Source organism: Carassius gibelio, chromosome A2 (genome assembly GCF_023724105.1).
Source record: "Carassius gibelio isolate Cgi1373 ecotype wild population from Czech Republic chromosome A2, carGib1.2-hapl.c, whole genome shotgun sequence".
Lineage (NCBI taxonomy): Eukaryota > Metazoa > Chordata > Actinopteri > Cypriniformes > Cyprinidae > Carassius > Carassius gibelio.
Window position 1 is genome coordinate 3,477,936 of NC_068372.1, and position 20,630 is coordinate 3,498,565.

A 20,630-nucleotide genomic window follows, 5' to 3' on the forward strand; every position below is an offset into this window, starting at 1 on the left:
TAATCATACTAAAATCATGCTAGCAACATGCTAGTCGAATGCTAGTCATGTAAGAAACATGCTAGCAACATGCTAATCATGCTAGAAAAATGTTAGCAACATGCTAGTCAAATGCTAATCATGCTAGAAACATGCTAGCAACATGCTAATCATGCTAAAATCATGCTAGCAACATGCTAGTCACATGTTAATCATGTTAGAAACATGCTAGCGACATGCTAGCAACATGCTAATAATGCTAGAGACATGCTAACGACATGCTAGCATCATGTTAATCATGCTACAAAACATGCTAACAACATGCTAGTCATGGTAACAACATGCTAGTAACTTGCTAATCATGCTAGAAACATGCTAGCAACATGGTAGCAGCATGCTATGCTAGCGACATGCTAGTAACATGCTAATTATGCTAGTCACATGCTAATCATGCTAGAAACATGCTAGTGGCATGCTAGTCATGGTAACAACATGCTAGTAACTTGCCAATCATGCTAGAAACATGCTAGCAACATGGTAGCAGCATGCTATGCTAGCGACATGCTAGTAACATGCTAATTATGCTAGCAAAATGGCATTCATGCTAGAAACATGCTAGCAACATGCTTATAAGACAATAAAAGACAAGCATTTCACACATAGGCCGTCCATACTTCCACCATCAAAAGGGAGCATGTGCATAAACACTTTTTTTATTGGTTACTCCATGTAGTTCTGAGAGCTGAGGTGCACATTTTGTTTTGTTCAGATACATCAAGGTAAGTGCCAAAAGGTCTCTCTTTCCCTCTCTCACAAATACACACACGCACAAACACAAACACTTCTGGACTCTTGCGATGGCATAATGCGTCGTCCCTCTGGCAGGCATTTCCATGTTGGTAGAAAACCACACTTTACCGTGTCTCCCAATCCACCCTGATACAGGATCATCTGAATCCTCCTTGCCTTCAGTGGAAGCTGGAGAGGATGATTTTGACAACAAAACCAGAATCTAGCTCTCCTGAGTCTGTGGTGTCAGAGGGAGAAGACAATCCTTCCTGCAGCTTGCTGGAGCGGTCAAACTGCACAATCATTTCTAAAACTTTGGTACAAGTCAAGCTCTTTTCTCTTGTTGCTTGCTGCTCTTCTCACCATCAAATGACCAGCAGGATGGCATGCAAGTGTTTAAATCCACTTGTTTTTCTTTGGTCTGTACTTTTCACCATAAAAAGGCAGCATATGCATAAACTTTATTTTATTGCTCACTCCACATAGTTCTGAGAGCTGAGCTGCTTATTTTGATTTGTTCAGATACATCAAGGTAAATGTGCAAAGGTCTCTCTCTCCCTCTCACACACACACACACATACTATAATTTGCTGTTTTACTCCATCTACATATATTTCCTCTTACCACCAACAATGGTTTCTCCCAATCCAGCTGTGGACCAATGGTTAGAGACCTGCACTTCACTGCTGTGTGTGTGTGTGTGTGTGCACTTGGATGGGTTAAATGCAGAGCACCAATTCAGAGTATGGGCTATCATACTTAGCAAATGTCATGACTTTCACTTTTCACTTTCAATCAAGAATGCATGATTATATGCAGGGGAGCTGCACAAGATCCCAGGCCCTATGCATAGGCAGTCCCCCAATGTCCCAACTACATAAGGGTTAACAAGAACTAACACAGGAGACACCGACTTTAGTTTAATAGAAAATCTCTGAAGATCACTGAGCATCAGCAACACAACTCAAATATCTGTTATCCACAAACACGAGTTAACTAACCCTTACTCTTCACAAACAAGAAGAAACTAACCCAAACACGAGTAACCCAACCCAAACCCTCCACAAACACGAGTAAACTAATTATATTTGTATTGTTGCATTTTGTAACGTTTTATTGTGTGTGGTAGAGGGTTGTATGTTGTCCTATTGTCTGTTTTTTTTTGGACCTTTAGCCTGTGATCAAAGTTTTCGGAGATGAAACGCACAGAAGGAAGAGGACACATTAGTTGAGTGTTCGAGTGCTTCAGGACCGGCTCGATCCTCAGATCTGCAGCTCTCTCTCCAGAGCAGGTCGAGTCTCTGGGACTTAGCTTTCTTAGACTGAATGATTATTTAGGCTTCATTCAGCCAAATTATCCTGGACCTTTGCTTTAATGCAACAATATATTTGTGTTTTGTGATATAAAAATATTATATTTACATGTGACCTATTGTTTACTGTGATATAAATGTGATTTTATGTGTATGATAATATCATATTCTGTCCATTCCACTGCAAGTCAAATAGGTTTGAATTGAGTCAGAAAACACTATAAATAACAAAATCAAAGAAACACTGATTATTTATGCTTTATTTATGATTGTCTGAAAATTTGTAGCACATAATTAAAAAAATACAAAGCAATCGCAACTGCACAAGCCTCAGTGCTGAACAGGTTTGACTGGTCTGTGCAGGATCAGTGTCCAGTGTGTTCACTCTCCAGTGTAACGCAATCACTTCACTACAGTCCTCAGTGTCTCAGAGTCGCTTCACTTCAGTCCTCAGTGTCTCAGAGTCGCCGTGGTTCAGTCCTCAGCGTGTCAGAGGCGGTGGTGTGTGGGTCCTGGCCCCGGCGGTGGGCCGCTGCGCTGCGGACGCTGATGGTGATGTTGGGAGCGTCTGGAGCTGTGCTGATGCTGGGATCTGCTCTGCGTCCAGTGTTTCGGAGCCGGTAACACCTCACACAGACGAGCACACGTGGAGATTCCACAGAACAGAGTGTCATCGGCCTGCGAGGAGCCTTCAGAGCTGCCGTCGGACATCACATCTCTGCCGTCCGGACCAGGGCCCGTCTCCAAACCCAGAGGACCGATGGTGGTCTGGGGAATCCTGTCAGCGAGCGATGGAGCGGCCAGCATCTCTAGGCCTGTGCTGAGCTTCACGTTGTGCTTCTTCTAAAAGAAACAGAATCTGACTGTAAAGATGTTGCACTTTTCCAGGTTTATTACACCTAAAAACCAAAGTATACAACAATGCATCCATGAAACACCTGTCGTACTTTTCTACTAACTTGAAAATCTTCCCACTGCTTCAGGCTGTTTTCTCCTGAGCCTGAAATAAAGAGCAACAACAGCCAGAGTTTTACATCCCAGGCAAGAACAACGCGTGTCTGATCTCTAAGCAGCACATGATCTGAGGAGGTTAGATCCCATCACTATCTGAATCCATCATGAACTCACCGTCAGGCGTCTGCAGGGACGAGAGAGACGGCGGATCAGAGGCTCTGCGTCTCAGCAGCACATGTTCATCATCAGATGGATCTCTGGAAACACAACATCATCATCATCACATGCTCTTTCAGCCACACATCACACACACAGCTGCTATACTGAAGCGGTCATCTCCTGACCTGTCCGGACCGCAGGATCTCTGTGAATCGACCGCAGGACTCTCTGATATCTGACGGTAGCTCACACAGATCAGCAGCCCCAGAAGAACACAGAGAAGCAGACACAGCAGGATGTAGCTCTGCCTGTCCGACACCTGCAGAACACAGCATCAGCATCACACGCGTCTCATTCATCTCAGTTTCTGAACAGAGCTGCACAGTCTCTCAGCAGCCAATGTGTTATCAGCTGAGAGCTGGGAATATTCAGTTAGGGAAGTGCTCTGATATTGTCTGTGATTGCTGCTGCTGGTGTGATGATGATGATGATGATGATGATGAAGTGATCACCTGGTGCTGCAGATGACTCACGCTGACCGACAGACGGAGGACGAGCTGTGTCATGTTCTCCAGCTGAGCCTGCAGAGCCTGGATGGAGTCCGTCTGTCTCTGATCCTGAAACCACAACACCAGCACAGACACACTGACCTCATCATGTCTAAACACTCTCAACACGAGGAACTAACGAGTCAGTCCTGACTCTAGACATCTCTGACCTGCTCCTCGGCCATTCTGGAGGTGTTCTGAAGCTTGAGGATGGTTTTGTTAAAGGCTTTCTGCATCTCCTCCACCTGCTTTCTGTATCTGGACCCATGAAACAAAAGCAGATTCACTAAAAAGTGTAAATGAGCCAAACCTCATGTCCCAGGAACAGTACACCTCACCCCAGACGCACCTCTGGCTCAGCTGCTCCAGGTAGCGTCCGCTGAGAGACATGTTCATCTCCAGCACTTTGATGCGATTGTTGAGCCTCATGAAAACAGACTCTTTCTGACTGGAGCCGTGTGCTGGCGCGTCGCTGGAGTTCTGCGCTTCCATGTAGATCTGCTCAATATGAGCGCTGCTCTCATCATAGAAGTGTTCCTTGCTTTTGGAGCCTGCTGACCGGTCTGAATCACCGCTGACCGCTGGTTCATCCACAAGAGCGGACACGGGAGAGAGCAGAGACTCGTCTGCTGTGTTCACGGAGACAGCAGGAGTTGAGATCTCATCTTCAAGGCTGTGTTGCTGTGACGAGACAGACGCCTGATCTCTGTGTGCAGCAGACGTGGTCAGGACGTCCGAGAGCGTCTGAGGAACGGGCTTCTGGCTGGACTCTCTCACACCATCAGTGCTCTGCTGAGGAGCCGTACGGCACTCGGAGGCGGACGGACACATCAGCTCGATGGGCTGCGTCGCTCTGGAGGACAGAGAGTCAGCTGACACCAGCCTGAGCAGATCTGAGGTCAGACTGGGAGCGAGCTCCTCTGTGTCCAGCAGGACTCGGGTGTGGAGGACAGGACTGGTCAGCTGCTCGGAGTCTGTGGGTGTAGATGGGGTCACGACGGCTGGAGCAGCGTGAGATCGTGAGTTCAGCTTCCTCTTCTGGATGAAGTCTGGAGAGGAGCAGCGCTGCAGAAGGTGCTCCTGGAGCCGGTCTCTGTGTGATCCAGAGGACACTGTGTTTAGATTCAGCTGATCTGCTTCAGACACGTCTGGGGTTCTCCCAGAGGACCGATCCGGTTCCTCCTCCGCGTCGGGCAGCAGTGTGACGATCTGCTCTTCTTCAGACCTGGGGTGTGTGTATGAGTGCTCGGCGTCAGTGAGGGACGGGGTGTGTGTCGCTTCAGTAATGCTGGAGGTTTCTGTGACCCTGACCACATCAAGCGGATCATCGGTCACCGGCCTGAACGGAGAACACAGTGTTAGCGGTGCCACATGTACAGGTCAATCCTGCGGTGACGGACGTCCAGAGACACGCCGGGCTCCGAGGATCAGCTGCTGCTGCTGTGTATTAACATCATGTGAAGTTATATTCACTAGGCTCCAATATTTACACTCTCCAAATGCAAAATACAAGGTAAAACTAGAATTCAAACGACTGGTTTATGACTGCAAGCACCGAGTTCATCCTCCAGTGTCTGCTTGTATATTATAGTAGTGTAATGTTGTTAGTATTGAAGTGTTCTAGGATGATATTTGTCATAAGATTGTAAGGTGACCTTGAGCGGCGAAAGGTGGCTATAAATAAAATGTTAATTTTCATAGTATTATTATAATTATTATTATTATACTGTTGGCAACTTTACTGATTCAAATAAAAAATAAAAACACAATGGCAAACATTAATCAGCACTCGCTCTGTCTGAATGGCTTTCCTGTAGAAAGATTCCCAGAATGAACCACTACAGGAAAACATGAAAGGTGCCACTTCAGAGACAAATACTGAAAATAACATCACTAAATGTGATGCAAAGCATGATTCCCTGTCTGGTGAACTCACAGATCCTTCCTGAAGCCGGAGTGGATCGATCCAGCTGGGAAAACCTCTTCTGTGGTGTTTATCTCTTCAGTGGAAGAGCTTCCTGAGAAACAGAAACACACTCCTGATGAACAGATGATCTGGTGGCATGAGGAGGACGTGAGGTGAGGTGAGGTGAGGTCAGACCTGCTCCTGCGGTGGTCTCCGGGGGGGCACCCAGCACACTGGCAGCGATGTGGTTCACCATCGTGAGAAGAGCATCTGAAAGAACAGGACATCATCAGTCCTCAGGATCTCACACACTAACACAGCTGTGACCGACGAGCTCACTGACCTCTGGCAGATCCGATCAGGTTTTTGGAGGATTTCTCATCTACTGGCATGAAACCAGGAGGCTGATCTAAACATCCAGACAGAGAGATGACACTGTTGATGCATCTCTGACACCACCTCCAGACTCAGACACACAGCAGACTTCTGCAGACGGTGAGCTTACCGTTATCATGCTCATCTTGAATGTGCGTCTGTCTGTCTGATGAGTTCATCTCATACTCCTCCATCATACTAGTGCCAAAAACCCTTCAGAAACACAAACATGAGCGTTCACACCCATCACTATTACTCTCAATCACACAGTCACTCAATATCTGAGAGCTGCAGTCTGTTCAGAGCAGAGGGTTTAATCAGACCTGATCAGACTGAGAGGACAGAAATGCTCCGAGCCGAAGTGTGACAGCAGCTCCACCTGTGAACCAGACAAGACCTCGATTATTCTGTCTAACAGAGCAGCAGCTCAGACCACACACACACACACACACACACATCTGAACATCAGCTTCAGTCGTCACGATCAGCATCTGAAGCACAACCAGGCTGAGCATGTTCACACGTCACAATCTGAACTACAGGAACCGAGCACCTACACAATCTGGATCTACTGCTATGAACCATGGGATGGCATTACAGTCTTTTGAGAACAGTGCTTTTAAATGTGTCAAATCAAGCGTGTTCTAATACCAGACCACTCAAAGCATTCATCCACGCAGAGTAAAGAGAGAAGGGCTAACCTTAATGTACTTGGTGAATATCTGATGCATCGGGGAAGAGAAGAGGAGAGAGATAGAGAGAGAGAGAGAGAGAGAGAGAGAGAGAGAGCTGAGACAAGGAGCACAGACTCCACAGACTCCGCACACACACCTCGCACACAGACCTCACACACAAACCTCACACACAGACCTCACACACACACTTCATAGTCTCAGTCCGGCTCACTCACCTTGATGTATTTGGCAAACAGATGCTCATCCAGAGGAAAGCTCTGCACCATCCGTTCATCTCGTGCATGAAACGTCCCAAGCTTCACCCACTTTTTGTTTGGATATCTGAGTACAAACAAGTACATCACACACAAACTAACAGATGTGCTGCGTCAACAACAGGCCTGGCACGATTATTAAATAACGATTAGAAAACCGATAAGATTTAACTCAAAACACAGATAAAAAAAAATAGTAATCTACAAAAATGGCATTACAAAACTATATATATATATATAAACTATAAAATTCAAAGATAAAAAAAAAATTTGATAGATAACGAAGCAGTGTGTAATAGAGGCTGAAAGAGCTGACCGGTCACTGATGGAGACCAGGAAGTCTTTAGGGTTTGAGGAAAAGATCTCAAAGTTGGCGATGTCCAGCTGCTTGACCTGAATGGGCTGACAGAGCTCCACGATGAACCTGCACAAACACAGTGAAGAGACGATGAAGACCACAGACCTCCTCATCACTGTCTCTGTTACAGGAGCATGAGGAACAACACACGTCCTGCTGCTGTCTGTCTCAGACTTTGAGTGATTTCACATCGCAAACAGACACAAGATCATCTTCAGAAAACAATCATAGCAACATAAAACAGTTATCACACAGAACAGTTTCTCTTGCTGTTAAAACTGTCTGGTCAGCTCACCAGATCTTGTTATTGCAGGGGTTCAGCATGTACATGTCCATGTTCTCCATCAGAATAGCTGAAGTGCTCTGGAAAACAGAAATAAAGCCAGATTCATCATGCTTTCAGAGGATTCTCTTATTGACCGGATTCAGACAGACAGGCAGATGAACCTTGGCCTCGGGGTTGGAGGACAGGATCTTGGCTCCACACTCCACGGAGGCGTAATTGGTGAAGGTCTGCTGGAGCTTCTTCCCGGCAGCAGGAAGGCCGTTAGAAAGGTGTGTGATCTGACCTGATGGACAGAAACCAGATGAGCGAGAGCAGGACGGCACTAAAGCCCTGGTCAGAACACAACTCACTCTTCTCGTTCTCCACCTCCAGCATGATCTTGGTCCACTCGTCGAAGGTGGGGATCTCCTGCTCTCTGCAGGGCACCGACGGGTCACTGGAGTCCTGCACAGGTCAGGACACAGATTCAGATCAGGGCGGTCATCCCACAGAGATTATATCTGATGAAACCATGTAGACTAGAAGGAAATACGCTGACTTTTGCTTATATTTCCATCTGTTTTTAAGATTCATTTTGCAGGTCTTTCACTGACAACAGGGACGGCTGAAATAATGCACATAAATCTACTCATCTACTGCTGAGTCTCACAGGAAACACCACCTGATCTTTCAGGATGTGGGAAGTGCTGGTCCTGTTCCTGGTCTGGTCTTTAGAGGGTTTTCTCGTCTCACGGACGCTGACGTTCTCCTGAACCACTGGAAAACTTTCATGATGAAAGCATCAAAAGAACAGTCACGTTTACACTCGTCTCATGCAGTGATCAGGTGTTCTCAGGTGTGTTGAACTGAAGAGTGTGTCTTCATTACCTGCTGAGCTGAGGCCCGTAGCGCACGGTTTCTGCAGCGTCGCATGCAGCTGCACACGCATCTGTGACGCCGCAGTCTGGAGCTGCACAATCCCTGAACACACACACACATACACAAGTGTGTTCATCCCATAGGTGTAATGGTTTTCATACTGTACAAACTGTATATTCCATCGCCCTTCACCAACCCTACACCTACCCCTAACCCTCACAGGAAACTTTGTGCATTTTTACTGGTCAGCCCATCTCACACACACACACACACACACACACACACACACACACGCACACGTCAGCCCATCACACACACAAATCTAATTAACCCAATCCCAGCCGCAGAACCAGTGTAACCAGTCTGACGTGTGTGTGTCATCAGTGGCTGTGGAGATACGAGCGGTGAACTTTCTCTGTGATGATCCTAACATCTGCTGTAATATCACTGCTGTCTCCACAGCACACTTTACTGAAGAAATATAAAACTCTTATCACAAGCACGAGTCTCCATGTACAGTAACCTGTCAATACTAATACACAGCACTGAGGAGGCTGAATGAACTCTGACCGGCAGGAGACGCACTCGGACGGACCGCACACATGAGGGGCAGAAGATGCTGGAACGATGTCTGTGATCCGTGAGGAAGACTCCACATCACTGATGAAGATGTTCTGCTCATCGCTGCCATCAATCACTGGCTGTTAACAAAACCACACACAGACACCTAATAAACATGAGGAGAATCCAGCAGCTGTCATGAAGAACATTATAACAGCACACGTGTGTCTGACCTGGTGACTGACCGCTCGTGTGGTCAGTGTGTGTGTGTGTGTCTGCTCTGAACAATGGCCATGCTGAAGAGGAAACCTGCACAGAGAAGCACACACATCCACAGAGACACTGGATGAAGCAGCTTTATATTCATCATCTCAACAGTCTTACAGTACAGGGCCTAAAACAGACTTTATTCTCCTGAAGCAAAGTACAGTGAATGTACATTAGTGTTTCTCTTTATATCAATAAAACAAAAAAGCTGTTAATAATAGGGATTTCTGATTAAATATGCTGGTGTCTATAATGTTAAAATTACTTGATATTGAGAAACCCAACCCTTATTCACAGACACGATATTAAACTAACGTTTAGTGCTTCCTGTTACTCGTGTCTGTGAATCCAAAGTTCATCAAACACAGATACACGAGTGTCTCTCTCTCTCTCTCTCACACACACACACACACACACACACACACACACACACACACACACACACACACACGATTTAAACCACGCACTGAATGGCTCCCATAATCATCTACTATAGCGTTTAAAGTGTGTCATGGTATTATTCAAAGTACTTTTCGAAAGAGCCACTCTGTTAGTTGACGTATTACATAAACACAGCATATAAACACACCACAGCTCAGAGAGAAAAGAAACATAACTCTACTGATGATCATAAACATTCTTAATAAACCTGATCAGATGATATACACGCACCAGCAGCAGAGTCCCGACACTGAACACAGCAGCAGCAGCGGACTCTTCATCCTCCTGCGGCCGAGAGGAGCATCGTTCCGCCGGTGTGTGTGTCTCAAACTGACCCGGAGTGACCCGAACCGACGACACGACGGACTTTACACCCGACCGCGCAGCTGCATTTCACACACAAACTGTTCGTCTTCTGTGAGGCGTCAATAAACTACACATCACAATATTTTAGTGTCTGAAACACAAATGAAGAGCCGCCTCAGTCTCTGTTAATGATTAAATGTTGTGATTAATCATCTTCAGCGGCGCTGAGAAAAATAACAAACATCACGTGACCACGCAGTCAATGCGCTGTGCGGGAAATATTCCAGAGCTAAACAATGATAATAACACTCAAGAAAACAGAGTCCAGACCCTAGAGAACTGGAGAAACATTACTTAGTATTACTTATTACGCTCTTCCTGTTTTTCCTGTTCTCTTCCGGTTATTGGTGTAACGACGTCACCGGCTCTCCCGCCATCTGCTGTTAGCGTCTGTATTAGCATAAAATTAGTGCCTATTAACATTTATGAATTATGTACCATATTTTAGTATCATCATCACCATTACCAAAACATATTTTTTCTTTGAATTGCAATTTAACAAATTCCAAATATCACTTAAAAAATCTGAAGAAGACTTACGATTGTCACACTACAGTATACAATATTGAGTGTCATTGATACTACAATAACATCTAGTGATTTCTTTATGATTTTTTTTTACCTTTATTTTTACAGGCAAGTCATGAAGTACAGGTTCTTATTACAGTGACAAGTGGAATAACCACTCAGGGAAAGGGAAGTAGGCGCTAAAATAAATACAGAACATTAGAAATACATACAGGTTAGTATTTACATAATAAATGCTTCACTTCATATAATTAGTGAAGCAACTGCATATGTCCGTAAACAAGTATGATACACTAGTTTTGAAGGATGAAATTGGAATTAGTTTAACTAGTTTGAGAATGTTTTGCAGAGCATTCCAATCACGAGTGGCAGACCAAACGCAGAATTAGTTTTGGGAATGATTAGTTGAAGATGAAGTGAGGAGCGGGTGTTATGTGTGACGGGCTTTGGCTGCAGCAGGAGACCTAGAGGTGAGTGGCCGAGAAGTGTCTTGTAAATGAAGGTGAACCAGTGAATTTAACGGCGATTGTGAAGGGAGGGCCAGTTAACAGATGAATATAGAGCACAGTGGTGTGTATTGATTGAAGGGTGCATTTGTGGCAAACCTGATAGCAGAATGATAAAGAGCATCAAGTTTTGAAAGAGTGGATTTGCAAGCAACTCTGTAATATATAGTGTCTCCATAGTCTAACATGGGTAGAATTGTCATGGTTCTGCCTTCATGTCCTGACTTTTCTCTAGTCTTGAGGCAGGATCATGACAGACCCGTGTTTTGTGTACAAGCACATGGCCTTGTCTTTGGGCCATGTGCTTGTGTTGTCTGGTTCCCTTGCCCCGCCCCCCTTGTTATCCTGGTCTTGTCGTGATTGCCTTATCTGTGCCACCTGTTGTTTCTTAATTAGTTCCCCTATTTAGATCCCCTAGTGTGCTCTGTCTTTTGTCGGTTCATTGTCTCCTTATATGTGTTACTACTTGTCAGCCTCGTGAGAGAGTGTATCCTTGTCACCCCTTGTAGAAGTCTTTGTATATCCGTGAGTGTTTATTTGTAGTTAGTGTTCTAGTGTTTTGAGTCTTTGTTTATCTTGTCAGCCCAGTCCTGTTTAGTTATTTAGTCTTTACCCTAGTCATTGTTTTCTCCCTTGGGTTTTGTTTTCCCCTTTTTGTACAATAAATCCTGTGTTGGCACTTCCTGTCTGCATCTGAGTTCATCCCAACCCCTCCACATAACAGAATGAACCGACCAAACCAGAACTCCGCAGACAGGATGTCCTCCACTCCACAACCCCAATTGGAGTTCCGCCAGCAATGCTGGATGTCATCCCCCACCGACAAGAAGAGGGTTGCCCTCCCATACTCGCCTGAGGGCGAGTGGATCCTTTGCAATTATGCCCGGCTGAGGGAGAAGTTCTCCCAGGAGGAGCCGCAGAGGTCCCCACCACCTACCCAGCTGCCAGTGATCCCGGAGGGTCGTCTCCTGGCAGTTACCACACTGGGAGAACAGGCAGATCCCTCCCAGAGTCCTGAGGCGTCTCCCACACCCATCAGTCTCCCCAAGAAGCGAGGGAGATGGTTCTCGTGGGAGTCTGCTTCAGAGGCCTCAGCGACGGAGTCAGCCCTGCCAGAGACCGAACTCCCCCAACCCGTCTCAGACCCAGCGGTGACCTCTGCACCGTGGCCAAGGAGGAAGAGGAGGAAGAAGGGGTCTTCCGGTCCTGTGACTCTGTCTCCTCCTGAGTCGGTGAGCGCTGGCGTGCCCGAGCCAGCAGCGGTGACCCTTGACCCCGAACCGGCGACTAGGAGAACTGTTTCCAAGTCCGCTGTTGTCTCCCCGTGTCCAGTAGATGTTGTCCCGCCTCCTCCCCTTCCTTCCTTTTTTTTTTTTTTTTTTTGTCACCCTAACCCTGTCGTAGTGTATTCTTGTTTGCCTTTGTTGTTATTTGTCATGTCTTGTTGGTTTTTGTCTCTGTCTCAGTCTGTCATGTCCCGCGTTTGATGTTCCCTTGAGGAGCGTCTGGAAGCCACTCCTTAAAGGAGGGGTTCTGTCATGGTTCTGCCAAGAATGGTCATTTGAATGAGAGCAAGTCTGGCAGAGGTGGTGACTGAAGAGCGGTTTCTGTAAAGGAAACCAAGCTTGGCTTTGACCTTTGATTGCAGCTTTGATATGTGAATGGTGAAAGAAAGTGAAGTTTCCAACCAGATGCCCAAGTAGTTATATGCAGTGACTTGCAGATAGTGATGTGAAGGGCAGGAGGAGGCGTAGTCCCCTTACTGTAAAACCTGATTATTTTTGTTTTGGAGGTATTGAGAGTTTGAGATGTGTAAAAGACTGCTGTAGTTGGTAAAAGTTATCTTGCAGGGTAGCTTGAACAACCTCAGGGGAAGAACCTGTGGCATAAAGGATTGTATCATCAGCATATAAGTGAATGAGTGAATTACCAACTGCCTGGGGAATGTTATTAATATAAATTAAGAAAAGTGTAGGGCCAAGGATGGAGCCTTGGGGGACACCCCTGGTAACAGGGAGAGAATGGGAGAAGCGGTTTTCAAATCTTACACGTTGAACCCGGTGAGAGTGATCAGTGACACCAATGCTGCTGAGTCTGTGCACTGTAAAAAAAAATCCCGTAAAAAAACGCTGCCGGAAAAATACCGTAAAATAACAGGCACATTACATAACAGTAATTTTCCGTAATTCAAAAATACAGGTTTTTGCTGTAATTTTACATGAGATTTTCTGTATTTTCTTCACTTTTAATGTTCAATAAGATGTTTTACATGAATTTTGTGGAAACCATTAAATTATCATGAAGTTATTTTTTTAATCAAAATTATTTAACACTGCTTTAATTTAAATAATCAGACATAGGTGCAAGATAGTGTTTTAATAATTTATTGCCCTATCTGCAAGAACATACCAATACATTTTGTTCAAAACTGCAATTTACTCTTAATATTCTATATTCAAGACTGCAACAATATACAAGTATAAAGATTATAGCACAAGTTCAATGATTTTCCAATAATCATAACTTCAACAATATTACAATTCATTTTGTTCATGGCCAAAACAGAATAAAAATATTTAAAAAAAAATCATAAATGCAACAGCACACAGTAAAAACAATTTTGGTAAACACAACAATTTATACTAAAATTGTCCTTTAATTTAACTGAACCACCTGTGAAGAAATTATTCACCTCGACAACAGATATATGCTCTAATAGTGTAGAGATGATAGTAAAGTAACACTCTGACGCTCACAACTCAATCCTCAGACTGATCCTCAGTGCACTAATAACATCAGTCAGATGTGTATGTGTAGCTGTAGAGTTCAGGAAGCATCCGTTCTACACAGAACAGAAAGAGACGACTCCCAGACGAACGGCATCTTAACATCAGGGATCTCAACCATGTGCTGTCATATGAGTGTGTGTGTGTGTGTAGGTGTGTGTGTGTGTGTGTGTGTGTGTACAGACAGCAACAAATAATTCAACCACGAAAGAAAATTATCAGTATTTTAAGTCAATGGAAGATCTGACACTTAAAAGTTTTTAATCCATCCATTCATAGTCTGCAATTTTGCTAATCAGTGAAAGAACCTTTGGACTGACTGCTGATTGCTTTCTTGATGTTGTTTTCTCCACTTTTGATCCCTTCTCGGGGTTCATCTTAAAAAGGCATCTGTTGAATGGAAAAAAAAATTACTTAGTAATATAACATGGACTGTAACATATGCTGTGAATATATTAAAAATAAAAGTAGAATAATAAGAACTTGCCAAGGGCCTGCTTGTGTTGGATTTTTGCTATAAAGACGTGAGAGGTTGTGTGTGAGGCAGACTGAGAGTGTTATGACTATGTAAGAGAGTGTGTTGTGTGGCGATGTGAGTGAGGATGCATTTAGGGCTTTACAATTAATCGCATGCAATTGTCAGATGCATCTGCAGATGAATCGCATTTGATTATGAACTTGATCATTCTCCATTTGAAAACAAGTGATGGATATGTACTACTAATCACAGGACCGTCTTTACTAATGAGACAGGCATTACAAATGCATGCAATTAATCATGCAGCCCTAGATGCATGTGTGACAATGTGTATGTGAGTGTGTGTGAGGATAAGTTTGAGAGAGTGTGTGAGTGTGAGGATGCACGCGTGACTGTATGTGTGAGTGTGTATGTTAGGATGTTTGCATGAGGATGTGTGTGAGTGTGCGAGGGTGATGATGCATTTGTGGGAGTGTATGTGAAAATGTCTAAGTGTGTGTGTTTGTGTGAGAGAGTATGCTTGTGAGAGTGTGAGGATGCGTTTTTGAGAGTGTATGTGAAAGTGTTTGAGTGTGCGGATGCATGTGTGAGTGTGAGGATGTGTGTATGAGAATGTGTATGTGAGAGTGCGAGTGTAAGGATGCATTTGTGAGAGTGTGTATGTTCACTGACAAGCTATGCAATATCACATTCATAATCATTTAGTATATGTGAAAGTGTGTGTGTGTGTGTGTTTGACTGCATGTGAGAGTGTGCTAGTGTGATGATGTGTGTGTGTGTACTTGTGTATGTGAGTGCATGTGTGTGACAGAGTATGCATGTGAGAGTGCGTGTATGTGAGTGTGCGAGTGTTAGTTTGCGTTTGAGAGTGTGTGTATGTGAGTGTGAGGATGTGTGTGAGAGTGTGTGTGTGTATGTATCTGAAAGTGAGTGTGAGGATGCCTGTGTGAGTGTGTATATGTGAGAGTGTGTGAGTGTGAAGATGCCTGTGTGAGTGTGAGGATGCCTGTGTGAGTGTGTATATGTGAGAGTGTGAGTGTGAGGATGTGTGTGAGATTGTGTGTGTGAGTGTGAAAATGTGTGTGAGAGTGTGTGTGTATCTGAGAGTGAGTGTGAGGATGCGTTTGAGAGAGTGTGTGTGTGTGAGTGTGAGGATGTGTGTGAGAGAGTGTGTGTATCTGAGAGTGAGTGTGAGGATGCCTGTGAGAGTGTGTGAGTGTGAGGATGCGTTTGACAGAGTGTGTGTATGTGAGTGTGAGGATGTGTGTGAGAGTGAGTGTGAGGATGCCTGTGTGAGTGTATATATGTGAGAGTGTGAGGATGTGTGTGAGAGTGTGTATGTATCTGAGAGTGAGTGTGAGGATGCGTTTGAGAGAGTGTGTGTGTGAGGATGTGTGTGAGAGAGTGTGTGTGTGTATGTATCTGAGAGTGAGTGTGAGGATGCCTGTGTGAGTGTGTATATGTGAGAGTGTGTGTGTGTGAGGATGTGTGTGAGAGTGTGTGTGTATCTGAGAGTGAGTGTGAGGATGCGTTTGAGAGAGTGTGTGTGTGTGAGTGTGAGGATGTGTGTGAGAGTGTGTGTGTATCTGAGAGTGAGTGTGAGGATGCCTGTGTGAGTGTGTATGTGTGAGAGTGTGAGTGTGAGGATGTGTGTGAGAGTGTGTATGTATCTGAGAGTGAGTGTGAGGATGCGTTTGAGAGAGTGTGTGTGTGAGTGTGTATCTGAGAGTGAGTGTGAGGATGCGTTTGAGAGAGTGTGTGTGTGTGAGTGTGAGGATGTGTGTGAGAGAGTGTGTGTATCTGAGAGTGAGTGTGAGGATGCCTGTGTGAGTGTGTGTATGTGAGAGTGTGTGAGTGTGAGGATGCGTTTGACAGAGTGTGTGTATGTGAGTGTGAGGATGTGTGTGAGAGTGAGTGTGAGGATGCCTGTGTGAGTGTGTATATGTGAGAGTGTGAGGATGTGTGTGAGAGTGTGTATGTATCTGAGAGTGAGTGTGAGGATGCGTTTGAGAGAGTGTGTGTGTGAGGATGTGTGTGAGAGAGTGTGTGTGTATGTATCTGAGAGTGAGTGTGAGGATGCCTGTGTGAGTGTGTATATGTGAGAGTGTGTGAGTGTGAGGATGCGTTTGACAGAGTGTGTGTATGTGAGTGTGAGGATGTGTGTGAGAGTGTGTGTGTATCTGAGAGTGAGTGTGAGGATGCCTGTGTGAGTGTGTATATGTGAGAGTGTGCGAGTGTGAGTTTGCGTTTAAGAGTGTGTGTATGTGAGTGTGAGGATGCGTGTGTGTGTGTGTGTGTGTGAGTGTGAGGATGCCTGTGTGAGTGTGTATATGTGAGAGTGTGTGAGTGTGAAGATGCGTTTGACAGAGTGTGTGTATGTGAGTGTGAGTGTGAGGATGCGTTTGAGAGAGAGTGTGTGTGAGTGTGAGGATGTGTGTGAGAGAGTGTGTGTGTATGTATCTGAGAATGAGTGTGAGGATGCCTGTGTGAGTGTGTATATGTGAGAGTGTGTGAGTGTGAGGATGCGTTTGACAGAGTGTGTGTATGTGAGTGTGAGGATGTGTGTGAGAGTGTGTGTGTATCTGAGAGTGAGTGTGAGGATGCCTGTGTGAGTGTGTATATGTGAGAGTGTGTGAGTGTGAGGATGCGTTTGACAGAGTGTGTGTATGTGAGTGTGAGGATGTGTGTGAGAGTGTGTGTGTATCTGAGAGTGAGTGTGAGGATGCCTGTGTGAGTGTGTATATGTGAGAGTGTGCGAGTGTGAGTTTGCGTTTAGGAGTGTGTGTATGTGAGTGTGAGGATGCCTGTGTGTGTGTGTGTGTGTGTGTGAGTGTGAGGATGCCTGTGTGAGTGTGTATATGTGAGAGTGTGAGTGTGAGGATGTGTGTGAGAGTGTGTGTGTGAGTGTGAGGATGTGTGTGAGAGAGTGTGTGTGTATGTATCTGAGAGTGAGTGTGAGGATGCCTGTGTGAGTGTGTATATGTGAGAGTGTGTGAGTGTGAGGATGTGTGTGAGAGTGTGTGTGTATCTGAGAGTGAGTGTGAGGATGCGTTTGAGAGAGCGTGTGTGTGTGAGTATGTGTGTGAGAGAGTGTGTGTGTATGTATCTGAGAGTGAGTGTGAGGATGCCTGTGTGAGTGTGTGTATGTGAGTGTGTGAGTGTGAGGATGCATTTGAGAGTGTGTGTATGTGAGTGTGAGGATGTGTGTGAGAGTGTGTGTGTATCTGAGAGTGAGTGTGAGGATGCCTGTGTGAGTGTGTATATGTGAGAGTGTGTGAGTGTGAGGATGTGTGTGAGAGTGTGTGTGTATCTGAGAGTGAGTGTGAGGATGCGTTTGAGAGAGCGTGTGTGTGTGAGGATGTGTGTGAGAGAGTGTGTGTGTATGTATCTGAGAGTGAGTGTGAGGATGCCTGTGTGAGTGTGTGTATGTGAGTGTGTGAGTGTGAGGATGCATTTGAGAGTGTGTGTATGTGAGTGTGAGGATGTGTGTGAGAGTGTGTGTGTATCTGAGAGTGAGTGTGAGGATGCCTGTGTGAGTGTGTATGTGTGAGAGTGTGAGGATGTGTGTGAGAGTGTGTATGTATCTGAGAGTGAGTGTGAGGATGCGTTTGAGAGAGTGTGTGTGTGAGTGTGAGGATGTGTGTGAGAGAGTGTATATGTGAGGGTGTGAGGATGCATGTGTGACTGTACGCGAGTGTGTGAGAATGCATGTGAGAGAATGTGTATGTGATAGTGTGTGAGTGTAAGGATGTGTGTGTGTGTGTGTGAGAGTGTGAGGATGCATATGTGACTGTGTGTGTGTGTGTGTGTGTGTATGTAAGAATGTGTGAGTCAGTGCGTGTTGAAAAAAGTGTTTTGTGTGAGTGTGTGTGTAAGGACACAAGTGTGAGTGTGATTGTATGAGTGTGTGTTTTTACCTTTGCACAAACTCTAGCGTTCCTCCTTGGTCTACTGGGTATGAAATGTTCAAACAGTAATATGAAGCAAACATCAACTTCAGAGCATCACAGAAGATGGTGATGTGGCCGTTAACGACGACTTGGTCAACAGAAAACATGAAGTTCTCTGCGGTCAAAGGTGAACTTCCTGTTGTTATGCATAAGAAAAAGAAGAGATCAGTAACACTGTGATAAACTTACTGCAAATATTAAATAGTTTTTCTTTAAAAATATTCAAACATACCACACACAATTATGCAGGGTGTACTCGGAAGTTTGGCACAGTCTACTTCAGATGGCAAGGTTGTTTGATCCACTTTATGGAACATCTGGTCCTCTCTCTCGCTGAAGTACTTGAGAAGTAGCTGAAGAAATTCAGCAGCGTTGATATCATCCACATTCTTGCTTGATTTTTCCATTTCCCTGAAGATGGTCTGCATCTTTGCTGTCTTGTCAGTACATCTGAAGTATGAAACAACTCTAGCACACTTACTTGCTATAGTTTTGTCTTCAAAGTCTATCGCAGTTAGCTCTTTAAAGTGAGACATCATGCCAGATGTTTCAAACAAATATGGCCATTCGTGCAACAGATCAGAGGTTTCAACCCCATTTATGATGTCTTTTCGCTGAGTAAAGAAGGTGGCCCTCATCATATTCTCAACAATTTTGGCATCATGGAACTGTTCTTTTTTCATTTTCTTCATTTCCTGCTTTACAGATATCTGGGTGTCAGGCGTTTCATTAGCTGGTAGCTGCACTGGTTGCCAGTTTTTACACCCGTAGCTATCTAGTCTCTTCTTTCTACACAAAGTATCTTCTTCACTGTTGCCAGCTGCTTGTCTCTTTAAAGAAAGTGATGTCTTTCCTCTCCTCACATTGTCCAGTCTGTTAATCAGCTGTTTGATGACTGAATCATACCCACTTCCAACAACTTCCCCTTCAATAATATCTTTGAATGCTTCAGGATAAGCCATGGCCATCTTCCGTGCAATCTCAGTGATGTGTTTTTTAACATGTGTTGGACATACTGTTAATATTTCACTCACTACCAGTCTTACAGAAGTTATCTGTAAGGAGAAAAAAAAGCATGTAAATATATGAAATTTTAGCCAATCTACAAAAATACAAAGAAAAATATTGACAAATGTATTATATCTATAGTTCTGAACCCTGTCTGTGTCACCTGTGAATTCCTATCAGCGAGTCCCTATCAATAATCCCTATCAGCTTCAATAACAGTGCTTTAATATAGAAGGTTGATTAAAAGTGTCTTAAAACAGAAGCTGCTCGAAGAGGGAAAAGTGCCTAAGAACATAACATTACTAACGCTTCATATCGCCCTCGGAGGAGTTCAGTCACTTAAAGCGCTTGTTCTCATGAATCTGATTTTGAATTCAGAATTTTCATCCAATCTCGCCTAGGAAAATAAAATATTTTGAGCTTTTAGACGACGCCTACGATTATGAATCGTAACTTAACAGTTAAAGACTTAATTTTCCTCAAAGCCATCCAGTTTTCCCTCAGGGACAATATAGCTTAACAAAACTACAAAAAGTATGTGGTAAGATTCGGATAAATTCTAGCAAATAATAATAATAATAAAAAAATAAAATAAAAAACGACACAATACCCAACATTATTTTTGAAACTTTTGAAGATTTTAAATGACTAAGGGCACTGGTCAAAGCGCCAAAGTTTGAAACGCTGGTTTAAAGATTCAAAAGGGTAAACATTCTAAATGCTAGAACTCCGATATAGTAAAAATAACATATAATAATGACAAAAATGATAAAACATGAACTTTACCTGCTTATTTTCACCTCACATCGAAGATTGACCGTTGCGTGAAACTGAAGGTCGAGTGATTCCTTTGGCGCGCGCAGCAGCCCCACTGCGTGCTTAGATGAGAATGTATCCTTGCGCTAGGGCGGGAATTCCTTCAGTTCGAATATTTAAAATATATATATATATATATTTTACATTTAAATATCAGCTTATTATATTATTATATCACATTATGAAACGATACTGTGAGAATAAATGCGTAAAACACTAAACTGAGCAGAACTACTTTGACAAGCGGAAGAAGATGTGTTCAGTCAGTTGACAGAAGTATGGAAATACGATTCTTTGATCGAATTGATTCCTTTGGGAAGTAAGTTTTCAACAACTATGAGTTGTATAACTATAAGTTTCATAAACTATGAATACACGTTAAGAAGATGACAAATCCTAGGTTAACGAGTTATTGAGACTCTGCTTAGAATAAGCTGACAAAAGAAAAA

The 20,630-nt window shown here is 44.1% G+C and overlaps 2 protein-coding genes across 7 annotated transcripts; both read right to left on the reverse strand.

Annotated features, from left to right (window-relative positions):
* Positions 1-2,326: 2,326 nt before the first annotated feature.
* LOC128021974 (SUN domain-containing ossification factor) lies at positions 2,327-10,815 on the reverse strand. Of its 5 annotated transcripts, none has more exons than XM_052609168.1 (23): positions 9,975-10,455; positions 9,269-9,344; positions 9,045-9,175; positions 8,484-8,576; positions 8,278-8,380; positions 7,967-8,060; positions 7,778-7,899; positions 7,626-7,693; positions 7,289-7,396; positions 6,934-7,039; positions 6,725-6,745; positions 6,347-6,402; positions 6,154-6,236; positions 5,992-6,057; positions 5,844-5,918; positions 5,679-5,760; positions 4,092-5,081; positions 3,913-4,000; positions 3,707-3,811; positions 3,380-3,513; positions 3,210-3,292; positions 3,041-3,081; positions 2,327-2,921 (listed from the first exon to the last, which is right to left on the reverse strand). In XM_052609168.1, exons 1-23 carry the CDS (start codon positions 10,022-10,024, stop codon positions 2,571-2,573), a joined length of 3,126 nt encoding a protein of 1,041 aa, XP_052465128.1. In that variant the 5' UTR covers positions 10,025-10,455; the 3' UTR covers positions 2,327-2,570. The 5 variants fall into 5 exon arrangements, with proteins under 5 accessions (XP_052465128.1, XP_052465117.1, XP_052465106.1 ...); XM_052609157.1 differs by having other exon boundaries at positions 2,327-2,924; XM_052609146.1 differs by having other exon boundaries at positions 3,029-3,081.
* A 2,534-nt stretch (positions 10,816-13,349) lies between these two features.
* On the reverse strand, positions 13,350-20,516 carry LOC128021988 (uncharacterized). Of its 2 annotated transcripts, none has more exons than XM_052609188.1 (4): positions 20,152-20,516; positions 18,590-19,412; positions 18,325-18,493; positions 13,350-14,319 (listed from the first exon to the last, which is right to left on the reverse strand). In XM_052609188.1, the coding sequence occupies exons 2-4, from the start codon at positions 19,323-19,325 to the stop codon at positions 14,190-14,192; spliced, it is 1,035 nt and encodes a 344-aa protein (XP_052465148.1). In that variant the 5' UTR covers positions 19,326-19,412; positions 20,152-20,516; the 3' UTR covers positions 13,350-14,189. The 2 variants fall into 2 exon arrangements, with proteins under 2 accessions (XP_052465148.1, XP_052465151.1); XM_052609191.1 differs by lacking the exon at positions 20,152-20,516 and adding an exon at positions 19,673-19,885.
* Positions 20,517-20,630: the final 114 nt, after the last annotated feature.

What these genes read in the sequence shown, in the direction of transcription:
- LOC128021988 (XM_052609188.1), bottom strand. Translation starts at nt 19,325, where the DNA reads ATGGCCATGGCTTATCCTGAAGCATTCAAAGATATTATTGAAGGGGAA. An exon ending in ACCCTGCATAATTGTGTGTG is followed by an intron (nt 18,494 to 18,589) that starts GTATGTTTGAAT and finishes GCATAACAACAG; the next exon opens with GAAGTTCACCTTTGACCGCA. An exon ending in ACGCTAGAGTTTGTGCAAAG is followed by an intron (nt 14,320 to 18,324) that starts GTAAAAACACAC and finishes TCCATTCAACAG; the next exon opens with ATGCCTTTTTAAGATGAACC.
- LOC128021974 (XM_052609136.1), bottom strand. Translation starts at nt 10,024, where the DNA reads ATGAAGAGTCCGCTGCTGCTGCTGTGTTCAGTGTCGGGACTCTGCTGC. An exon ending in CCAGAATGGCCGAGGAGCAG is followed by an intron (nt 3,812 to 3,912) that starts GTCAGAGATGTC and finishes TTGTGGTTTCAG; the next exon opens with GATCAGAGACAGACGGACTC. An exon ending in TGAGTCATCTGCAGCACCAG is followed by an intron (nt 3,514 to 3,706) that starts GTGATCACTTCA and finishes TGTGTTCTGCAG; the next exon opens with GTGTCGGACAGGCAGAGCTA.